Raw genomic sequence first — 23,289 nt, 5'->3', positions numbered from 1 at the left:
TATTTACAATTTTCCCTATATATATATATATATATATATATATATATATATACCGCCAAATCCTCTACCCTCCTCACCCTTCCACACCTTCCCCTCCTCGCCCCCATCACCTCCCTCATCCATCTTTTGCCCTCGTCCCCTCTCCCAAAATCTGCTTCCTGTCCATTGCCTCCTCCCTTAGCTCACTACACCCTCTCAGCATGTGTTCCAGCGTCTCCCAATCCTCTCCACATCGTCCGCCCAGTACCTATTCCCCCTCTCCTCATTGCCACAGCAGAATCAGGCAACCAATCTCTTCCCTTCATCATCCCCCTCCATCAACAAATACTTTGGCAGTTCCTCTGTCACTATCTCCCCATACCTTTCATTGTATCTCCCTTCTCGTATATGTGACCTTCTTTCCTGCCTCTGTATATCCATGTCCCTATCTCTCAGTTCTCTCCACATTTCGCCTCTTTCCGCTCTTCTGTTCCCAAGATCCTGCAATGCGGTCTTGCTTCTATCATTTGCTCATACTTCACTGCTCTTCTCCCCGCCTCCACCCTTACTGCATCCACCTTAACCTCCTCCCTCACTACATATCCTGGAGTCTCCTTTGCCAACCCTAGTACCCATCTCCAATATCGTGTTTGTATATCCTCCAGAAAACTTTGTTCTCTCCATCCCTATACTTCTGCGCCGTACATCAGCTTGTGCTCGTTACCAAGCCATCAAACATAACCTTTCTTTTTCCCACGTCTCTCCCAAAGGTCTTTCCCCTCATCACCTTGTTCGCTCTTTTTGCCATCGCCCTCACGTGCGGCCCGACCTTATTACTTTCCGCGAACCCATATCCCAGGTACGTGTACTCTGTCACTAGCTCTATCTCTCTTCCCTGCCACCTCCATTCCTCCTTCTTTCTTCGCCCCCTTTGCAGAACTTCATTATCTTTATTTTCTCGACGTTTACTTCCAACCAATTCACCTTAAAATATCTTTCCAGGGATCTCTTTATCTCCACCGCCTCTCCTATCACCCATTTGCCCTTTCGAAAGTCTCTTTTCCAAGTCCGCCGTATACATATGTTGCAAATAATGTGGGACTAAGCGGGCACCCTGACTCAATTCCTTTGTTGTCCACCCTTTTACTCCCCTTTTTATATAGTGGGCATATTATCCCCATCCTCCACCTGTCCGGAAACCTCTCCCCCATCCGTACGTCGTTTATTACCTTCCATAGCTTCTTCTTTACTGTCTCCGTCGCCTCCAACCATGCCTCATTTTGGATCTCATCCTCTTCTGGCGCCCTTCTCCTCTTCAGTCCCCTCAACACTGCCTCCATTTCTTCCAGTGTTATCTCTTCTCTTCCTTGCACCCCTCCCCTTTTCCCTCTTCCAGTCTTCACTCTTCCACCCCACCCAACAATCCCATGAAGTAGGTTCTCCATTCAGACATTTGTATATCTCTGCTGACTTCCTCTCTTCCCTTCCTCATCCTCTTTAAGTATCTCCATACCTCATTTTCCTCTTTCTTTTTCTTGCATTCTTCTTTGTATTTTCTCCTGGCCTCTATATATCTATCTATCTCTACCTCCCATCTCTGTCACTGTCTCAATTTCCTTCTAGCTTCTCTCTTCGCCTCTCTGCATTCCCTATCCCACCATTCGTTTCTTCCCAGTGTAATCCCCCGTCGCCCACTTTCTTTCTTCAACGTCGCCTCCTTAACCACCTCAATTAGTTCATTCAGCCCAGCTTGCCAACTTTCACCTATAATGTTCTATCCCCTCTTTCGACCAATCTACCCTAATGTATTTCCCACCATGTTCCATTATCTTTCTGTTCCTTCATCCTCTCGATCCCTTTATGCACACTTCTAGAGGCTGGTGATCCGACTCTACCAACGCCCCAACCCTAAATGTTTCTATCCTTTCCCACATTCCTTGGTCCACTACCACATAGTCTATCACGGACGCCCCCCTTGCACCCGTATAGGTATATTCCCCTTCACCTCCTTCCTCCATTACCTCCATATTCCCATTCAGTATCTATTCTGGAGTATAGCTTTACAATAACATTAATAAGGCATATTGTCCTGTAGTTTTCGCAGCGTGCGAGTCCCCTTTCTTGGATATGGGATGATTGAGAAGAATTTTTTATTTCCTTCGGCCAATATACTTCGTGCCTTCACCATTTCTGGTAGTATTTTATCCTCACCAGTTACCCTTTCATTCATTCCTCCTCGAGAGCTATTGGCTCCTCTTCTTCACCGCTAATTCTGATTCTTCCCCTCCCCTGAATCTGTCTTCTACAACGTACAAATTGAACGTACAAGTTCTCGTCCGAACTTGTTTTGCCTTTGTTAAATATCCTGGAGATGTTTTAAACCAATGAGTACCATTTTGACATACACCAACAAACTTTTTCAATTTGTTGATACACTTTGAAACACTTTCATTGCGAAGATTTAGTTGAGAGTGGTAATTAGAAAGCAATTAATGATTAGTGTTATGGTGCGTATTTATTATTGTTTTTAATTGGACATAATTTGTGGAATTAATGTTATAAACTCTGTCTATATAGTAAGATACTAGAGATAAGTAAATATTTGTGGTTCAATTGAAGTTGGAGTGTCACTTACATTGGATATTAATCAGTATAGATTAAAGTTTAAAAATTATGCTACCTTACTAATATATAAATTTAATACGAAGCGTTTATATAACCACTCAGTAAAAAAATGTGTAAATGGGATTGTCGGTATTTAATATTTTTTTAAATACCAATTACTTTTTTTAATTTGAGCTTTTAATTGTGTTTATTTAACCTTTACAATGACTACTATCCATAACACCTCAAACAAAACACATTCAAAACAAAAACATTATCAACAAAACAATTGACGAGAGTAGAGAGTCGGTAATCCGCGAATAATAAAACAAAACGGCGCGCCACTCGCCAATCAACAAGTCGCGTTTCCACGACCTTCCGCCAGTTGCCACGGCGACGGAGAGCGCCGAGTGACGTCACACAACGTAACGGTGACGTCACAGTCGAGTAACAACGAAGGAGGCGGCGGTGGTGGCGGTCCGTAGAAATTTTCGGCGGGAGTACGTCGGAAAAAGGGCCAACATAGCGACAAAGCGCAGGTGGCGCTGTCCGTTCAACGTTCGTTTCGTTCGGCGACTTTCGGAAGGAGCGAGAGGGCGGGGGTAAACCTTTTCGGGTACCTTTTGTAGGGCGCACGTGTTCCCGACGAAACACGTGATTTACGAGCGCACGCTGAGACCCTTTTTATAGTAGTATATAGTACGGATAGGAGTTAAAGGACAGCAAGTTTTGTTCGTAGTATATGGCGCCATCTATTGATACTAGAATGTAACTTGAATTTGTTTCAATATGGCGGGTATCAATGAAAATACAATTTTAGGGATTTAAAACTGATTATATTCGTAATATTTTTTTGATTATTTCAAGTTTATTTATGTTGTAATCTTTAAGATATTTTTGATTGATTTATATGGTTTTATTGAACAGATTTGTTTTGATGTATGATTGTAAGGTGGCGCCTCTTGGTGTTGAGATGTGGAACGAATGTTACGGGTCGAGTCCATTCGGTAGGGATGGTCGCGTAAAGCTGTGTGAAATCTTTAATGTGTAAGCACTGCCGGAGTGAGTGTGCTTTAGTGTGAGCACGCATTGTAGTATTTTGATCGAATGACAAGTCGAGTGCGTGAACGCGTACACAACTGGTGGTAAAAGTGCGCGTTAACGACCCCAGTAAAACGCGCTTTTGCACATTAGAAAATGTGCGTATTTCCTCGTTTTTAATACAACGTGAAGATCTATTCCGGAATACCTATTTAGTGCGTATATACCACAGTGTATAGTAGATTTCGTACGGAACGATCACGTACGAGAGAGTTTCAATTGTTTTTTTTTTATTTTAACCTTCTGGTTAAAATAAATTTTAATCCGTTTAAATGGTTTAGTGACTTTTCTCTGTTCTTCTTGAAATAAGAACGGAATGGATGCAAATTTCGTCACGCACAAAGTGGACCGCGTCGCTAAATGAAGAGGCCGCCACGGTAAAGTGATATTACTACTTCTACTACCACATATAAACTACAATCACCTAAAAAAACCTTTTTATATATAAACTATTTTTCGACTGCCGTTATAGTATTCTCGAATAAAAAGAAACGTGAGTAATCGTTTTCAGAGGAATTGAACATTTCCGCATATTTAAATTAGTTCACTTAAATGTGTCTCTCTCCCCCTCTTTTTTTAACAACAACCTCCAACCCAACAATCGTGACAGAGATAATAATGTGTGCTCATTTGTTTTTTTGTTTAATTTTTATTTCATCATCTACTAAAACCGGTCAATTATTTTCGATAATATCCTGTTGCTTTACTGCTTTAACTGATTTTCTTTTAATAAAAATTATCTGATCATAACCCTTAAATTTTCACGTTCGAGTTACCTTCTTTTGTTATGAAACATCCAGCGATCGCGGTCTAACGTCATTCATTTACTTACGTCATTTGTCATTTTGTCGATTATGTTGTGGTCGGTTTAACACGAGATTGCGCTGTTAACACTCTTTCTAATTATAAGCAATTTTTTAAAATGATACATTAATTTAAATAGAAAAATGTACGTTATTGTGATTCACGTTTATAAGATATAATTATTGTTTTGATTTTTTTCATATATAAACAAACATTTAAAACTGGATTTGTGTACAGAATGAGTCATTATAATAATAATAATTGTGAAATCATAAATTGATAGATTTTTATAGATTATTAGTGTGTTTAATACATAATTTTTGACATTTTCTTGTCAAAATTTTTTTTATTATAAGAAACTACATTTGAATTATGACTATTATTATAATTACGAAAAATATATAGTATACCGGGTGCTCACGGCAATTATTCCCTGAGAGAGGCTAAGTAGATAACTAGATAAGTAGAGATACCAATCATCTTGAATACTTGTCTGCCAGGAAACCATTCTGGAAAGTTATTACATCCGTCAAGATAAAGTTTGTATTGTTTAATATAAATTGAAACGCGATGGAAATGAATCTATTCTGATAAAAATGTCATCTGCTATGTTTATAGATTCTTAGATGACTCTATTTGTCAAGATAACGTTTAATAGTTTGCAATATTTTGAAAAGAAGAGGGGATAAACATAGCCAGTTAAATTCATAGGGGAACAATCATTTTATGTTTCTAGAGTACTTAATTATGACACTTGTGAAAGCAAATCAATAAGAGGCGTCATAGGAATCTAAATAGATAGATTCCAATGATATCCATCCAGCAAGTTGATATAAATTTCGAAATAGTACATTTATTACTGTCATAGATTTCCATATACTTGTTGAAGCTATTTTCGAACCTATAACATCTATATGTTGATAAATCTACTCGAAATTTCTTTAGCTTGTTCTTTATATTATATTCCCTCTCTCCAATTCATCCTCGATCTTCCTCTTCCTTTTCTTGTCTCATACGATTAAGAGTATGATCTATTGTCATATTTGTTTGGCAACCTCCGTCTGATATTCTTTGTATATGTCCATATCATCTTAGCTGGTTTACTCTTATCTCGTCTACGAAGAATGTCCGGTTCCAAAGATAAATTTGTGCAGTACACCTCGTACGTCACTCCGATCAGGTTGAAACTTGCACTCATTTTAGATGCGTAGATGTAGTATTGTCATTGCCTTAGGTTCAGAACAATGTGTCATCAACAGTAATATTTGTTGTTAAACTCTTATTAAACTATACCAAGCCATTCGGCAGACATGAATAGGAAGGTTGACCTCAAATCAGACAATTTGTAATTCAGAAACAATTGTCCAAACCTGGCTCCTTCTGATTTTCATTTGTTTGGGCTGTTGAAAGTTCATTTCTCCGGTTGGTTTGAATTTGTCTTAACATTGACGGCGACTATGATGAAAAATAGTTCACGGTTTTACTTAGTGTATGTTTGATTTCCAGAAATAAAGTAGTTTGTAATTTATAATCCCTCGTATTTGTATCCCCCATTTTTGATTTGTCCGCCACTCTTCGCTAGAAATCTATTTCTGTTTCCGGAGTTTTCTCCGTTTTGTTTCTTTAAGCAGCTATACTTCGTTAACATACAGTAGTATTATGCCCTTTACTATCATGTTATAGACTTGTTGCTTATTTTTGTTTGATGTGCCTTTACCCACAATATCTTGTATGTTTCTATTCCTTATGGTGTACTGTAATGTTTCGTCGCTGATTATTTGTGCTCTCAAATATTTGGTACATGTATTCCATACCTGTCTGGTTCTGTGCGGTTACTATTTGGGCGTTGACGAAATATAGTATGTAGATACTGCTGTCGTTTAGCAAAATACGTCTTTCTTGGAGGAATACAAAGATTATAGGTTCGACTTTATCTCTTTGACGTTACGTTTTATATAATTCAAACAGTTTTTAGAAAATTAGAGCTGTTCTAGAAAAGAATTTGGACGAATCTTCATGGATTGGGTTGGATTGTTTAGGCATCAACGTTAAAGCTGTATTATGTTGTATCTGAAAGTACTGCTTTTACTCTGATTTCATTACTCACATACATCCCATTTCTCCATCCTTTCCTTAATTTTATTCATGTTGCCATATTAAAAGGACGACTATAGCACCCTTACACTAAATACTTCTTTTGAATCCACATCTTCAGAATCAATCTAAACTTTCAAGTAAAGAGAATATTCATCAACCCAATGTTGAGGTCTGATCCGCATTAATGAAGAATAAGAATTACTTGGTAAGAAATTGTTCTTAGGTTCAGTATTTTCAACATTACACGACATCATCCATTTTGGAAGATTCTATTCTATATCGTTGGCTTTACAACATTAAAAAATTCTTTATAATTATCTTCACTCCGTGATTTAGCATAGAAATGACCTCGTATGTACCGCCCACCATTTGCTACGGCGCATCTGACCTTCACCGACCAAGATAGATTTGCCAAGCAGTACGTTGTTCATCAAAGAGCTCATTTGTAGAAAATTTTGTATGTACCAATTCTTTTGCATCAATTTTACTTGTTTGGAGAAATTTAAGAGATTGCATACTTTCGTTTGTTTAACTTGGGCGACAAGCTTATTACTTTAATAATAGACTATGAACCAATCGAACCAATGACGCGATCACGGGAAAAATGTGGTGACACAATTAAAAATTTTACACTATTTTTGAGTCAGTGGCTATTTCAGTAATGCAGAAAATTGCAATATTGACACTATAACAAAAAATCATCCTGATTTTAGGCCTGTTAATATATTTTTTTTACTACTTTTGAAGCATTGAAAGAATTACCTGAACTATATTCATGGAATCAGATGTACTACTTTCAATGTCTCAAAATACCAAATTGTTGCGTAAGAATCCACTCCTATTTGTATTACTGCATCGTTCAGGAAAGTAATTACATAATTATAATGAATACCAGTCTTATTGAAAATAATTCTTTTGGTTTAAGTAATACCAATATACTACATATTTTGTTAATAGTGAGAAAAGATTTAAGTTTCCAAAGTGTAACTCTTTATTTAGTTTGGGTCTCTATAACACTCTTATAAATAATAAAATTCAAGTTGAAAGATTTCATGTAATACTCTCGAAAATCAGGTCAAAAGGTTTAGTAAACGTATGTCAAGAAATCAACAAGTGCAGTTATCGATTTCACATCTACTGCATATATTTAATGACTTTTTGACCATATATTATAGTAAACATAACTTAAAATTTCGTACTAATTTGTATCAATTACAATGAGTGATATGGTGTTTGTACGGGCGAGAAAATAAATAACTTCTTAAGTATATGTTACGCAATACCAAATGCCTTGCATGTGTTTCAACGACTAAGAGAAATTGGTTCATTTCAGAAAATATCTTATGATATAGGACGCAAAAGTCAGCATGTAATGTACCTCAGAGATTGAAGAACACATTTTGATTATTTTAAAGATAATACTGAAAATAATGTTAGAAAACGCGCTATACTATATAATTGACTGTTTATATTAAACAAATTTCACGACATTTACACCTCTTTGAAAATTGAAAATATACTTTCTCTCAAAGGCAGTTACTTGCTACAAAAGAAATTGTTACTAAGAATGGTTTGAGTTAACAATAAATTTGTATATATTTTGTATCATTTTAATATTTCGATTCTGACCACCACATTGGTAACTATACATAATAAGATTTGCTGTATTGATAAAGTTCGGGCAACAGTGCAGTAGGCAGGATCCAATTTCCGTAGGACCCTGATGAACTAGTTCCAAATACACATGCCCCTTGCTAAATCATGGCTTCGAGGCTTAATTTAACAGGTGTTGGATACGTTTTCACTAAATTAAATGCTATAGCACAAAATAATAAATTAACTGAAATAATATCTTTTTCTTGGCTAATGAGTTTTGAGCAGCATAATCATAATTTTTTTATTGTATTGTGTTATCAGGTCTAAATGTCCCCATCATTCATTAAGAGCATATACAGTGTGTTAATTAATTATTGGACCCGACGTCATCATTGCGAGTATGCAACCAATATCACAGTATTGGTATTGCTTATTATTGTCCTATTCCACATTTTAATTTCTCTAAAAAAGAGGGAATACTCTCTTCTGTTGTAGATGGTGATATGAAATCCTTTATTGATTAAGGTTACTGACATGTCGAGGACCTAGACCTGCTTGATTTTCGTTCATCCGGGCATACAACCTGGCAGGACGGTTTGTGACCTTGACTTGCGTGACGTAACAACATGGCTACATTTGATTTGTCCAATTGTGTTATATACAGCTTGCGTAACACGTAGTGTGTGAGTCAACAAGTGTTAGCCAAGCAATACCATTCATTCTCTATTGACTCCTAATGACTTTTAATTCCTCCAAAAAGCTCGTAATACATCTCAGTGATTCCTAATGTCTCCCACGTGATCCTAAACTCGTTTAGAAGATTTCCATGCGCTTCTGAGATGCTATGGCAGATTGTATTTGAAATAATAAGCAGAATTCATAATAAGTAATTATATGTAAAAGTAGAATCGGATCAAATTATGTTTATCTCAACATTAATATAATAATAAATAAATCGTAAAACACCCGCTATTAATAATGTAACGTTACTAATGCACACTGACTTTGTTTAAATTAAAAATAGCAAACGATGCGATTTTAGAATTCTTTGAACGCACGGCAACAACCATGTTTATTTTTTCTTTGAGTCGATTCCACATAATGTAATTCTTAGTAATGGTATATTAATATTTTTGATCGTGTTATGAGTAATAGCAAAAAATTATTTTAAAAATCTTTTTGAAAGAAATTTGTAAAGAAAGAAATGGTATGTTAGTTTTTGTTGTTGTCTACCTACAGGTGTTTATTTTTAGGGTGTAACAAAAGTAACCATCCTTTTTTCTTACCTAGAAAAGAAAAGTGTTCAAAAAATTTCAAGTTTCTTAAAATATATTTGTTATGTTGTAGTCTATACTAAGTAGAAGGGAAATATTGAGTTCATTGTCTTTATAAATCAAATGCAAATCGAATCAGGTCAACCATTCATATCGAACCTCACAACACTTCATCATGAATAAATTTCAATTTTAATGGAAAATAATCCCTTAAATATATTCGAATAAGATCCAAGAAATCTTAATCTTCCAATTATTTCTGAAATAAAATAGGGTATGATGAGGCGTGATAAAACACGTGTGCTATACGCGGAAAGTTCCTCCTCACGGGCTCGACATGCATGCGATCCACAAACATGCGTCACCGATCCAATGGGGAAACGATGAACCGACATCGAATTACGTTATTACGTACGCATGTGTGTGTGTTAGTTCTGTTGTGTGTGTTTATGTGTGGTGCAATTGGAACCCGCCAGTTCCCTCGTATCTGTATTTATATTTAAGTGTGCGGTTTGCGAAATTATGATATTAACCACCACATATTGTTGTTTTATGCTGTTTTTAGGTCGTAATAAAAAATTATAAATAAAAAGTAAAAATAAAATTTAATATCCACTTTAACTTATAACAACAAAAAATGTGTTTAAATTGTGTTTAAGATTTTAAATATGTAGGTTTTTCCTTTGACGTAAAATAGGAATATCCGTTTGGTGATATAATTTTATTACAAAACTTTTTGAATCCACTAACTAGATAAATATTTTTTTTGGATTTTCCTTTTTCCTTTATTCGGCTATGGACCTACATTTGCAGGTGTTTCACATTATTTTTCATATTATGTCACTAAGTTTTTCCAATCGTGTGGTCTTATGTCTGAAATTTTCCTCGTTATTACAAGATAAGCACATATAATTCAATAATGGTGCATCATAATGGAGCATCTTTGTTATTACTCATGCATCTTCTTTCCGTTTTATTGATGTCAAGTCTTTGTTTCGGTGCAGTGCTAGTTAGGACATGTCCATAACCCAACAAAGGTCTTACTATTGCAGTTTTAGTAGAAATTCCTTTATTCCCGTACGTTAAGCTTTGAAAATGTTTTGCTCTCCTTATTGCTTCGAGGTGTTTTTCTTTGAAGTGCTAGGTATTTTATGTCGTTTATGGTCTCAATTTACCATGTTCTGTTTGGATGTAGGAAGAATTCTCTTTGATGTTGTGGTAAGGTAGTAAGAACTGAAATTTGGAAGCTTTGGGTTGTAGTCTCTATTTGAATAACCGGGCAAGTGTCTCGTTATAGATGTTTGCATTTTTTGTTGCTTCGATTAAGGTTTTTGCCGATTTGAATCGAATAGGGAATGGTTTGGAGAGAAAATGTCTAAGCAGTAAATATTGTATAGAGTAGGTGATAGAGCACAACCTTGTAAAGGTGAAAACGGATTAGAATAAGTATTGTTGATTTTTATACATCCATTTAAAAAGTCGGTCGTAATTCTTATCAGATATGGGTTTACATTTAGGAGATTCATTTTGAAAATTATTCCCTTATGCCACACGCTTTCAAAAACCTTGTTGATGTCCAAGAAGACTGCTGCTGTGCATTTTTTTCTAAGTGTGCTGTTTCGATGTTGTTGAATAAGATTAAAAGTGCAGGGAGGTAGAGTTTTGCAGTTTGAATCCGAGCCTGTAGAGTGTAGGCAGTAATTAAAGAAGTTTAAGTATTACATACATACTCAAAGCCATAACAAATTGATTTCTATTCTTCGCATTAAAATAATGTGTAAATGTAATCATGTACGTGATATGAGGAGGTTTATTTAATAATCGATATGAAATTTAGGATCCGTCGTTAATTTTGACTAATCTTCTAACGTTTTTTATCTTGACTAACGTAGTTTCGTGGTTTTTGTCCCCTTTCATAACGGATTTCCCATTACTGTTAAAAAATTAAATTGGTTGAGAAATTAATTGCTTAATTGAACAGTAAGTACAATTTAACAGGTGAGTTTTATGATATTCCCCGTTATACAGGTTATCCCATAACAGTATAAAAAACGTATTATAGGTTTCGTAGACTTGTTTTATTAGACTCGCCTATTTCGAGAGATGGGTTACCATTGTATATCGATATATGTAGTTTATTCTAAAAGCAATAGTTTCGTTGTCAATTTTAACACCTGTTTAAGCGCAAAGAGGTTTGTACTTCCGTTATTCACTAATCGTTAAAACTAGAAACTAACTTTAGCCCACTATAACTAGTTGCGTTTATCACATGTAACACACTTCTTCTATGTTTTTAAAGTCCTTATATATTTTAATAACATAGAATTAAAATTAAATAGCTCTTTACTAAAATCGATTCACTCTGCTTTTTTGAGAATTCCCAAATATAACGAAAATATGGGTTGTAATAGAACAGAAAAAGGGGAACTACAATAGCCGCTTTCAATTTCAAAGGGAAGTATTGTCATGACTGAACACCAATAATAACATAACACTACAATAGCAAAAGATAACACTTTCTAAATTTTCAATATTAAAAAAAAATTGAATTATTTATTTCCTTAGTATTAATTCTTATGTTATTATACTTGGTTCCATGAATTATTCTAAATAACCCCCTGGCTATATTCTTGTGGTATAGAACATCGATAACCATTCACTAATTCACTCGATGAAATACAAGGATCGCTTATGTTTGCTTTATTCGATTCGATTCGTGTACTTACGGGACTTAATCCATTTAAATGTAAACCTGAACAGTGAACTTTGCTTTACGAGGAAATTGATTGACGTTGTTCGTTAAGATGTTTATTAACGCTTATTGTTACGTTAATTCAACAAATTTAAAGCATGTCTATTATGCCTAAGAGAGCGAAAATGAAACGCGAAGAATTCTGCTATTTTGTGTGCCTTTTGTACTTCGGTAAAAGGATCGTTGAGAACGCTAAACGAAAGTCAGTTAATTACTTATTATTCATATACATTGTCTACCTTACTTTATTTTAAGCAATTATAATTTTCTTTGTTCCGTAAATGGTTTAAACTATTATTACTTTGCTCTCAATTTTCAAACTCAATTACAAGAAATAATTTAGTGATGTATTTGCGATGTGGCAAGATACACACCAATTAAGAAGAGTACTTTTCCCAGAAAGTTCTTGTTGGTGATGACAAAGTTTTAAAAAAAAGGTGTAAAACTGTGTTAATAACGGTTCTAATAAATCCCGAGAAGGAGTTGCGAAAAACTGGAATACACAGAAAATATAATATAAAGTTAATTTATTAAGTACCTAATTTAAAGTTTGCTTTATAACGGTTTTACTTCATGATTATATCTGAATCCATACTTGAGATATAATTTGTATCATTGCTAATTTAAAAAATTATACAGAAACAAGAATTATTCATGGTATGCTAAAACTACATTAAATTTATTATAAAAGGTTTTTTTTTATTACATTTAAATGTCTCAATTACCTTTTTAGATATGATTTTCTTGTGTTAAATGTTTATTAACGTAGCATTAGTGGATATGCAGTGTTTTATTAAACAAAATCATTACATCGAAATTTACACGAATAAAGAAATAATTTTTAATTCATTAAATACTAAATAAATCTTTTTTAAAACATGTTATTTTTCATGATGATATCGTCAATTTATTGTTAATATATCATTAAAAATAATCGTATTTAAAAAAAAATGGTTAAACATTATTTTGTTCGTCTATCAGTGATATATTGAGAGGCGGAAACGTTGAGTGTACGCCACATTAGTTAATTTAATATATTATAAATCATAGACATTCTTTACATTCGATAACTCGACTTTGTTCAAAAATGAAAATCTAATATTGCAAAACAAGTGTTAAAAATAACACAAGTTCGAGTTTTTTTAATCCATTATGATTGAAGTATATGAAAAATGAGAAATTGATAGAGAACATTGGAAATTAAATGTGACATTCGCTTTTCACTCCTGCAACAAACTAAGCTTTACCTCCTTGTTAATGCATAAACATGATGACACAGAGAAACAGAATTTAAAAAAAAACCAATAAAAATAAAAGAAAAACCAATAAAAAATTTATTGGCAGCTATTGAACCACGAAAACGTGCTTTTTATAGGACTTGTTTCAATTTATTTTGCCTTTGCTGAGGGTTGTAGCTTTGACTTTTAAAGTAGCCCCACAAAAAAGAATGACAAACAGACAAATTTGGTGATTTGAGGGCTCACCGAATTGTGAGATAACACGGTTATCAAACAATTTTCGCACAGCTACTACTGAGAACATTGCTGTGTTCAAAATTGTGTAGAATTGTTCAATGTAGGCATAATAAAAGTTTATAACATCTCAACTATAACGACTCGAAGTGATTTTAATTTTCTGACAGAATCCTAATAGTAACTGGTTATTTGCTGCTTATACGCGATTTGCATCATTTTTTTTGATACTCTGATCTGAGCCTGAAATGCATACTGTTTTAATATTCTGCAGAGAACTAGTATTTTTTAGTTGTTCTGTGAGTTCTCTTTTTAGAATAGATACAAACTGTTCAAAATTTTGTGTATAAGTTTTCATGAAATGTTTCGATGTTTAAGCTATTGACTTTTCCACGTAGATCTTTTGAGAATCCGTTGATGTCAGACTAGTGTGACGTCAGTGTAGAAATTAGGTTTTCAGACTAAAAGCATGTACACCTACAAGTATAGTGTTTTTAACTTTGTCACCATTTTATGATACATGTTTTTTGAATCTGGCTATTAATTAGGAGTAAATCCAAGATTTTTAGAATTGTCACCAGAAGCAATGTACTTATAATTACACTAATCTAGTTTTATTTCATATTCCAAGATATATTTTTTCTTTTTCTATTATCCACCAGATACTTGGTACGTTTATTATACTGCTAATACTGTGCTGCAAAATTTCACGTTTTTCCCCAACAATTTATTCAATTTATACTTTTGACATATTAATTTTCATTATGTCGTGTATTCCAAAATCATAAAATGCACATATTTTTATTGTCGATGCCTCAATGGATTCCCTTTATTTACTCTCGAACGAATAGCTTAATAAAGTACATTATATTATCTTATTTGCGTATAATAATTGTCATGGAATATGTTCATGGATCTTCAAATTATCGAAATATCATAAAACATTTATCAACAAACCATACATGTAAATTGCCTAACTGTTAAGAAATACTGCAGTGGTATCGATAATGTTATGATCGTAAATGCTGCTATGCAGAGAAAGAATAGCAATAAAATCCCCCAACATTTTCATTGCCTATCTAAACATTTTCCCAATAATCTCGTCTTTGATGTTGTCCTTGGCCCAAAGCATTCTTTGAATACGTCGTACTCCCCGACATCTCTCACAATAATCCCTCACATCTCTTAAAATTGTTTTAGCTGTCAACATCTATAATTAATATCGTTCCTGTTTCCAAAATTAGTCAGCGGTATATCAAAATTTTCTCTATCACCTAAGAATATAGTTCTTCATAGGCCTAGTTTATGATCCCTATACCTTTCATCATCTTCCACCTCTATCGGAATCTTCATTGATATCTATCCTTCAATAATATCTTCATCATTGTCAATTAAACTCCCTGAATCCTCTAACATAACCACTAATACTAATAACATATCTTACCATTGTCGTATTCCTCCACATTTTCCCTCAATATCTATCGTTCTTGATGTTTATCTCTCTAAACATCTTCTCTGAAAATTCTCAGCATCATCCTACACTTTTTTTTTTAATTTATACAACGTTCTAAACTAAATTATTCTTTCCTTATCGTATAACAGTATTATCTAGAAATGCAGAGTACGATCTCATTCGTACCATATGTGTAATTAAATACACTTTGCAATGTGAAATCTTCATTTTTTTCTGCATTTAAAAACTTCTTTCATAAGCTTTTTTTGAATCATAATTTTTTAATATTTACTTCTTCTAATGAAGTGACTCATCGTCTTGGAATTTATTTACTTTTACAGTTTTACAACCGTTTTAATACTAGTGCGTGTTCCAAAATAATCTGTGATCTTTCAATCTCGCGGAAGAAAATTCGCAAGAACTCAAGTAAGATGAATAGGGATACTAAGGAACTATATGAGTATCCTTATTGACAACTAATCATTTGCAGCCACTTGTGAGCCATTTGCTAAGAAAAGCTAATCAGTTCATTTGATTTGTTAAAGAGTTACGCTAGATTTTCGGGTCGTACTCAAACACTCAAGACTTTTTATCAAATGATTCCACAAATCCTTTCCATCCTGTTTTTAGAACACCTAATTCATTGGCCAACATCTGATGAACTGTCGTGAGGGTTAAATTCAACTCTTCATCCCTCCCTCTGTTTCTGACAATCTTTACGCAGAAGACCCAGAATGATGTCAACATTTTCACCAGTTCTTAAACATTTTGTTTCATCAATTAACTCTATCACCTGATGAAGACCTAATGAAGTTCTGCAAAAGTTTCTGTTACATCAAAATTGATGTCTAAATCACAATCTCATTACACTTAGTACATTGATATAGTCTCATCGACACACCTCGTATATCATAATGTCAGCATTTATTTGTAATTTAGTTATTTATTAATGGGACTGATAACTTATCTATTTTGACCTTTTATGTAGAAGCAATAATCTTTTTCGATAATTTTATTACATAACTAATTGTCAGATTGTTTTGGTTGAAAAGACTTTAAACAAAAAAATTATTTTTTCTTATTAATTTTATTCGTTGGATTCGTTATATACATTTTTTTTATTATAATGACCTAACGGACTGAACGCTAAGAATTTCTGAAATATTTCATATTTTATCGTGAAAATCTCAACACAGGTGACGCTGACGTATGGGTATTATACAGTAGCGGAGCCAGTCGTTTTAAAACGTCCGGGTGTGCTATTAAAAAAAATTAAAATGAAAAACTGGTTCGTTCTTAAGAAATTACATTGTCCCTGTTGTTGTTAACACGAGAGCAGTTGAGGTAAATATGTTCCTTTCAAATGATTTAATAACTAGAATGATTTATAACTTTATTTTTTATGAACTTAGTGTTGTTTTGTTCTTAAAATAAATATTAATTAATTTTATTTTTGAATAGGGTTCGTTAGTGGTGAATTTAAATGAAAATGAATTAAAATCGCCTAAATTGATAATCATCACGAAAAAAGGGGTGGTTTATTTCTGTTAAACATCGTCGACGTTTACAAATTTACCGTAAAATTGGTCTAATTAAAACGTGGAATTTTTAAAGAGCGTTTTCAGTAGGGTCTACTTAGAGTGTTGTCGCGTGCTTCGTTCTGGAAAATTCCATCGTAGCTCGACGGAGGTTATTTTTAAATCGATCCACTCCTCGTGTATGTGTGCAAGTATCCGAGTGTGTGTGTTTTCAAACCCGACCAACCTACTTGTGAGACTTCTCCCGTGTGTGCTCTTTTAACGCCTTTTGACATATCATACCATTGAACTATATCGAAACGAAAAAGATACTATAAAAAAGTATAGTAAAACCGTGATATAACAAACTTTGGATATAACGAACAAAATATTTTTGGGTATATTTAAATATAAATGTTAGTATAGATAGAATCCAAGTCGGGTTATTAATCAAGTTGCTTTATTCCATGTTCATAGATAAAGTCGGGGTAATCCCCGAGTTGTCTATACGATGTATAAATCAAGGACGCTAATTCTAGTTTCATTTGTTATTCAGCGTTAGATTGTTGTATATTTTTATTGAATGAAAAGTAGAACTAACACTAGACCTAGAACTCGAAACGTTCGGGTTTAGCTGTACGTATCTTAAGACGGCTAAGTCCGAATGTTTCTAGTTCTAGGTCTAGTGTTAGTTCTGGTGACAGTGCTAGTGCTAAACTAGAACTAACACTAGAACTAGAAACATTTGGGTTTAGCCCTACGTTTCTTAAGACGGTTAAACTCGAATATTTCTAGTTCTAGGTCAGGTGATACCGCTAGTGCTAAACTAGAACTAACACTAGACCTGGAACTAGAACCATTCGGGTTTAGCCGTCTTAAGAGGCGTAAGGCTAAACCCGAATGATTTTAGTTCTAGGTCTAGTATTAGTTCTAGTTTTAGTTGTTATTCAGTGTTAGATTATTGTATATTTTTCTCTTTGTCCTTAGACGCTTTACTAGAAACTTTCTAGTTCTAGGTGTAGTGTTAGTTCTAGTTTTGCACTAGCACTGTCACTAGAACTAACACTAGACTTAGAACTAGAATCATTCGGGTTTTAGTCATCTTAAGAGGTATATGACTAAACCCTTATCTTCTTTCCATATTAGTCGATTATATCGAGGTTTTACTTGTATATCTAAAGATATTTACTCTTTATTTAAGCTTTAACTTTTTTTTTGTTGCGGTTAAAGTTTTTGTTTTATTTTTTTGTTTCGTATTGTCGAAGTGTAATAAACGGGAGGCGGTTTAATAAATTTTAACGACTCCGGGGTCCCGAGGCGCCGCCCAATCGATAAACGTATTTCCATTTAATAGGAGCTAATTGTAAGAGCGTTTTGTTCACGAGTGTCAGTTGCGAAAGTCTTTTTCTACTAAAGTAAATTTAAACCGTCCCGGTCATATAAGGTTTACGAACCGATCGTAAAGCCGACAACCCATCAACTCATCCAACCAACAAACCGGAACCAACAAAACGAACAACAACAAAAATTAAATAACCCCTTACTGCCTTTTTAAGTCAAATCAGTTTTTTTTTGATATTTTTATTTCATTTAAAAATTTTAAATCTTGTCTAGGTTATTAATAGTTTATGTAAATAATTTACGTTACCTAAATAAACTGTGGAGACATTTTCAATGTCGTACAAAAAACAAATATGACTTAATTAACTTTCAAAAGACATTGATATTTATTATTAAAAGTGCAACCATTTTCATGTAATTTTATTTATTTAAAAGTTAACCGGTTTCGGCGTAGTTAAACATCGTTAGGGTCACATAAAATTCTTTTTAATCATTTTTGATTAAATCCTTTTAAATTTAGTTTGATTCTGGAGCAATAAATGAAATTTCGTTTTATGCAAATCTAAAAGCCGCATAACAGGGTTAAAAAGGACGTTTATCGGAGGCCATTAGTGGTCGGTCTCTCTGCGTGTTACTGCTACTGACTGTTTTATAGCTATGACGTGTCGTATTATTGTACCAGGGGTGGTCATAAATGATAATAAGGTTCATTACCAAGTCCAAATTTTAATCTTTATACTTAACAAGTATATTTTCATCCTTATAAACTTTTAAAATCTTTTCTTTCGGAGTATTTAATAAAATAATTTATTTATTCATTAATATGATTATTAAAACACGTTATGACAAACACTTATTTGTCAATTAAAATCTTATTTATCTCATACCAAATATTTGCCTTAAAAATGTGTCTCTAAATAGCAATAAAAAAGAAATTCAAGTCTGCCATAAACAATTTCTTACATAAAAATGCATTTAACGCAGTTTTAATCTAGTTTTAATGTGCCATAAATCATTTCTTGGTTCCCATAAACTTAGTTGTTATGATGCCTTCGATAATTCTGCGTGTAATTCTGCATGTTTAAGAGTTATCGATAGTGTTTTAAAATCATTAAAATTTAAAAGTCGTATTTCATAAGTTAATTAATGATGAAGTAAAAAATATTTGGCATAAATGTTGGAACCCTCTATCATATTATATCATAATCATATTTACAATAATACAGAAATGGCTCTTAGCTTAAATTAAAGATAGAAGATGTTTAAGAAGTTATCTGTATTAATTATTGAGTAATATTTTCTTGTCTCTTAAAAAATTATAAAAGGAAATGTCATTTAGCAAACGTGACAATTTTCCGTTACCATAACTCGTTACGTTATTACTAAACTAAATCTTTGCCTTGAAGAGAAATTTTAATGAGCTGAATGAAAGTACAAAATCTAGTGCTGCAATACAGAAATGATAAGTTTATGGTAGCTTATAAAATAATTTTAAACAAGAGGAAACACTAGTGCCAAGATGTGCGTAAATTGTTTAGATACTAAAATTTCCTATATAAACAAATTCATTGAACCCACGGACAACTTCAATCATTCTATTCCTGAAAAATATTCATTTTATTCCTTGAAGGTATATTTTCTTCTTGCATAATGAATAATAGGTTATGTTGTTAAACTGCTTTCCTGAATTCGATTAAAAAAGCTTAGGGCGCTTTTAGCTTTGTACGAATATTCCACTTTTCTTAACGAAAGAAATAAGGAAAATATTAAGGAAGTTGTATTAACGAGTCAGCATTTTTCGTAAGATTAAAGAGATCCAATAATCATATTATCAACCCAACCTAGTTAATCGGCTTATTTTATCGTTCTGCATAATAAGAAAATGAAGTTGATTTCTCAAACGGACCTAACATGATCAATGGTATTGACAATATCATCAGTATTGATAATAAAACCATGAATCTTTGTGCTATCCAGTCCTATTACTTCACTACTTTACACGATCAACATTATTGTCAATACTTTTGTCTTTGTTTTGAAATATGAGAAAAAGTATAACTGTTAGGGAAAAGTTAACTTTAATCCCGAGAATCATCTTCAATTCTTTTTTATAATTTAACTTTTTTGACATACTATCTTTTGTTGGCCCCTGGCTTTATTATCATTAAAAAGAGTATGAGGTGGTTAAAAGCTGAATTTCTCTTCGCCATGTTGGAATACATTGGGTTGGTCAGATTTCACAGTTCTGCAGATATTTCATGTTGCTCGATCAAATTGAAATCATACATGTAGATTTAATAAGACTTGAGTGGAGATTTTATGAAAGTTTAAAAGACTCTTTATGCACTGCTAGATGCAGTCTTGATAGATATTCGATTCTGCTCAGGCTTGGTTAGATAAAAACATGGCTAGAGCATAGTTCACACTTCTCTCAAATAATACTTTATCTCGTCGAATTGATGATATGGTCGAATTATGCACGGCAAGCTAATGCTTAGGAATTTGCGTAACCAATTTTTAGTATCTATGCTTGCTTTTCTCGGCAGAAGAAGATACAATTCAAAGCAACAGCACTGTCATTACTTGCATCTTAAATAATTTTATAAATGAAGCTTTTAGTTCAAGATAGACTATAAGGATAATTTGTGAAACCCTGAACGAGTCTTGATGTAGTTTTAATCCCGACCCGATAGGAATATGATGCAATCTTGATGAAAATTTTACGCTATACGGAGTTGACTTGATAAAAACACGATGACGATTTGATGCAAAGATGATGTGGGCTTTATACAGCAGCTGTCTCCAGAAATAGAAAGAATTAAACGACGCAGAAAGAAAGATCAGAAAAATGTTTGTAAGTGACTAAAATATATGTGGCAAATAAATTCTTTTATAGCAATAAAATCACACTTTTATCGAATGATACGGTTGCTTGTCGAATTGGTGAATAGTTTATATTGCAGCCTGTTCTTAATTTTGGAATATGTCGGCAGTTAACTCTTTTGCAAACCATTAGAATTCAAAATACAGAATGACAAATTTTCCACTGGGTGTTTGGACACATTAATCAAAAGCAAGATGACTCTAATCTTAATATAGTACTAATTACGACTGCAATAGTAGTAAACTCTATAAACTAAGCCTTCTAAAACAACAATGCTTTTTTCTATATCTCGTTCCTTTTTTCTATACATCTAATCTTGAGTCTACTTGTTGATATATTTAAGAGATTAAATATCTTTAATCGTCAACATTAAGGAGCAAACACAATAAATATAATGGATGAATCAAATTCAACCTTTATCTACAGAAAAACTCGTTTTTTGGAATAAATAGAAACCAGACGGCAACTTAATCTTTGCCAAAGAGTTTTTAGATTAGCATTATCTGCTGAAATAATTGTTAAGTAAAAAAATTCTGCATCCTTATTGACTCTATCTCTAGTAAATGTTACTAAATAGATAATAATATAGCTGACATTATTTCTATTTCATTCCCTTACAAAATGGCCAACTGCGTACTTCCATATTTATTACCACGATGAGTTATTTCAAGAACTATTTCTACAAGGATCTAAAAACCAATTCTTTTATATTTAATGTTATAATACCACTTATTCAAATTCTCTGCACAGCATCCATTATGAACCGGCTGCATCGTTCGTAGTTTCATTTTCATTATTTGCAATTCTAATTTTTGGTATTCTCACACCTTCTACTTCGCCAATATCACTGAATTAATTTGTTTCATTGGTAAGAGTATAGCAGAAGTAATCTAATTCGCAGTTGAACTTATTTGATCGCTATCTATACGGCTTAACACCTTTTAAAGTATTATCCTTAATGACAAGGCTATTTTATACTAACACTGCTAAGAACGCAGAACAAACCGGATCACGAAAAAATTGAGATAAGAATATCTTATCGTATCGGAGCCAAACATATAGAGCTCGAAAATGTATTTAAAATAAACGCCAAGGCATCATAGAGACGCTTCTCGACTGCAAAGTGTTAACAACATCAATATTATTTGGAATGTTTTGTGCACAAGGTTATGTTGTCTTAAAATGAAATAACCATTTATATTTAGTTGTTGGGTATTTTGTATTTAAAATATTTAAATTAAGTTTGAAAATGCATTAGTTCTAAAAATTATTATTATAAATATCTTAGGAATTAATATTTATGTTTACTTAAGTGACTCATAATAGTTAAAAACAACAACGATAACGTGTGAATTCTTTATAGCAAATTTATCGTTAAATTTTATATCAAAGTGAGTTCTTAGAAACGTTTAAATTCCCCTTTTTGGTTGAAGCAGAAGAAGCCTTAACCCAACAGAACCCAACCACCACCCCGATATATTTGAGTCTGTCGGCTGCCGTCTCTTTGATCTGGAACAATCGGCGGCCGTCTCTTTAAATTATTCATCTCGTGTGCCATCGCACGGGTCTCATTTCGCAAATTACTGTACTTATTTCTCGACTCTCTTCGCTCGTCAACCTCAATCCACCACCACATCGTGATTGTCTCCTCATATCTATTCTCCCCCATTTTTTTCATTCCTCACACACCTCTAAATGGATAACACAAAAGAAAATTTCACACATTATATAGTGATTTTATATCATTCTTATTGATTTGCGGTAATTCTATTTTAATGATCTCCTGAAGATGGACTTAAGAATCGAAACCGGTTGAGTGAATAAAAAGTAAACCTTTTTGATACAATTACATCAGAAATGAATACCAATTTCACTAGAGAGAAAGTTAGACATCGTAATTTTATAACTTTTACTTGAAAAAGTTTTCGTGATTTCAGAGTTTTATGTGCACCTGAAAAAGGAATCATAAACGATTCATAACAGTGGTGTTGAGTAATAATTTAAAGAGTGTTGCATTAAAGCGTGTATGTTACATGTTAATTTATGACTTTATTGATTCTTCTATAATAACCGGGTAAAATTGCAGTTGGTGGAAAGCTTTTAAAAAGAAATAAAACAAATGGTTTGATACATGAACATTTAGCAATTACAATTTTAACGACTAACGATTTATGATTTTAACATTAATTCAAGAGGAACATAATGTAGTTTTAATCCATTAAACCGTGAAATTTGTTTAAAAGACTCGAAGTAGTGAATTATACAAAGAAAGGTGTAGAGTACTTTCGCATTATTATGAAAATGTGGTAAATCAACAAAAAATCTGACATTGTAATGGAGATTTGATGCAGCTCCAACATGTAGATTTAATAAAACTTGGGTGGTGATTTTGTGAAAGTTTAAAAGACTCTTTAT

General features: G+C 33.2%; 1 protein-coding gene across 6 annotated transcripts in view; it reads left to right on the top strand.

Annotated features, from left to right (window-relative positions):
- Nucleotides 1–23,289, top strand: part of LOC111424168 (AF4/FMR2 family member lilliputian) — a 219,508-nt gene that overhangs the window by 112,003 nt on the left and 84,216 nt on the right. Inside the window, exon 1 of one of the 6 annotated variants that reach the window (XM_023057611.2) lies at nt 3,631–4,061. The exons of 4 other annotated variants lie outside the window; for them this stretch is intronic. In XM_023057611.2, coding sequence (XP_022913379.2) covers nt 4,045–4,061 — 17 coding nt within the window. In that variant the 5' untranslated portion in view covers nt 3,631–4,044. Of the gene's footprint in view, nt 1–3,630; nt 4,062–4,085; nt 4,178–23,289 lie in introns of those variants that run through there. One more of the 6 variants, XM_023057613.2, reaches the window with a different exon arrangement.

The sequence above is a fragment of the Onthophagus taurus genome, chromosome 11 (assembly GCF_036711975.1).
Source record: "Onthophagus taurus isolate NC chromosome 11, IU_Otau_3.0, whole genome shotgun sequence".
Lineage (NCBI taxonomy): Eukaryota > Metazoa > Arthropoda > Insecta > Coleoptera > Scarabaeidae > Onthophagus > Onthophagus taurus.
The sequence above is the reverse complement of the archived record's forward strand: the minus strand, read 5'-3'. Positions and strand labels throughout refer to the sequence as shown.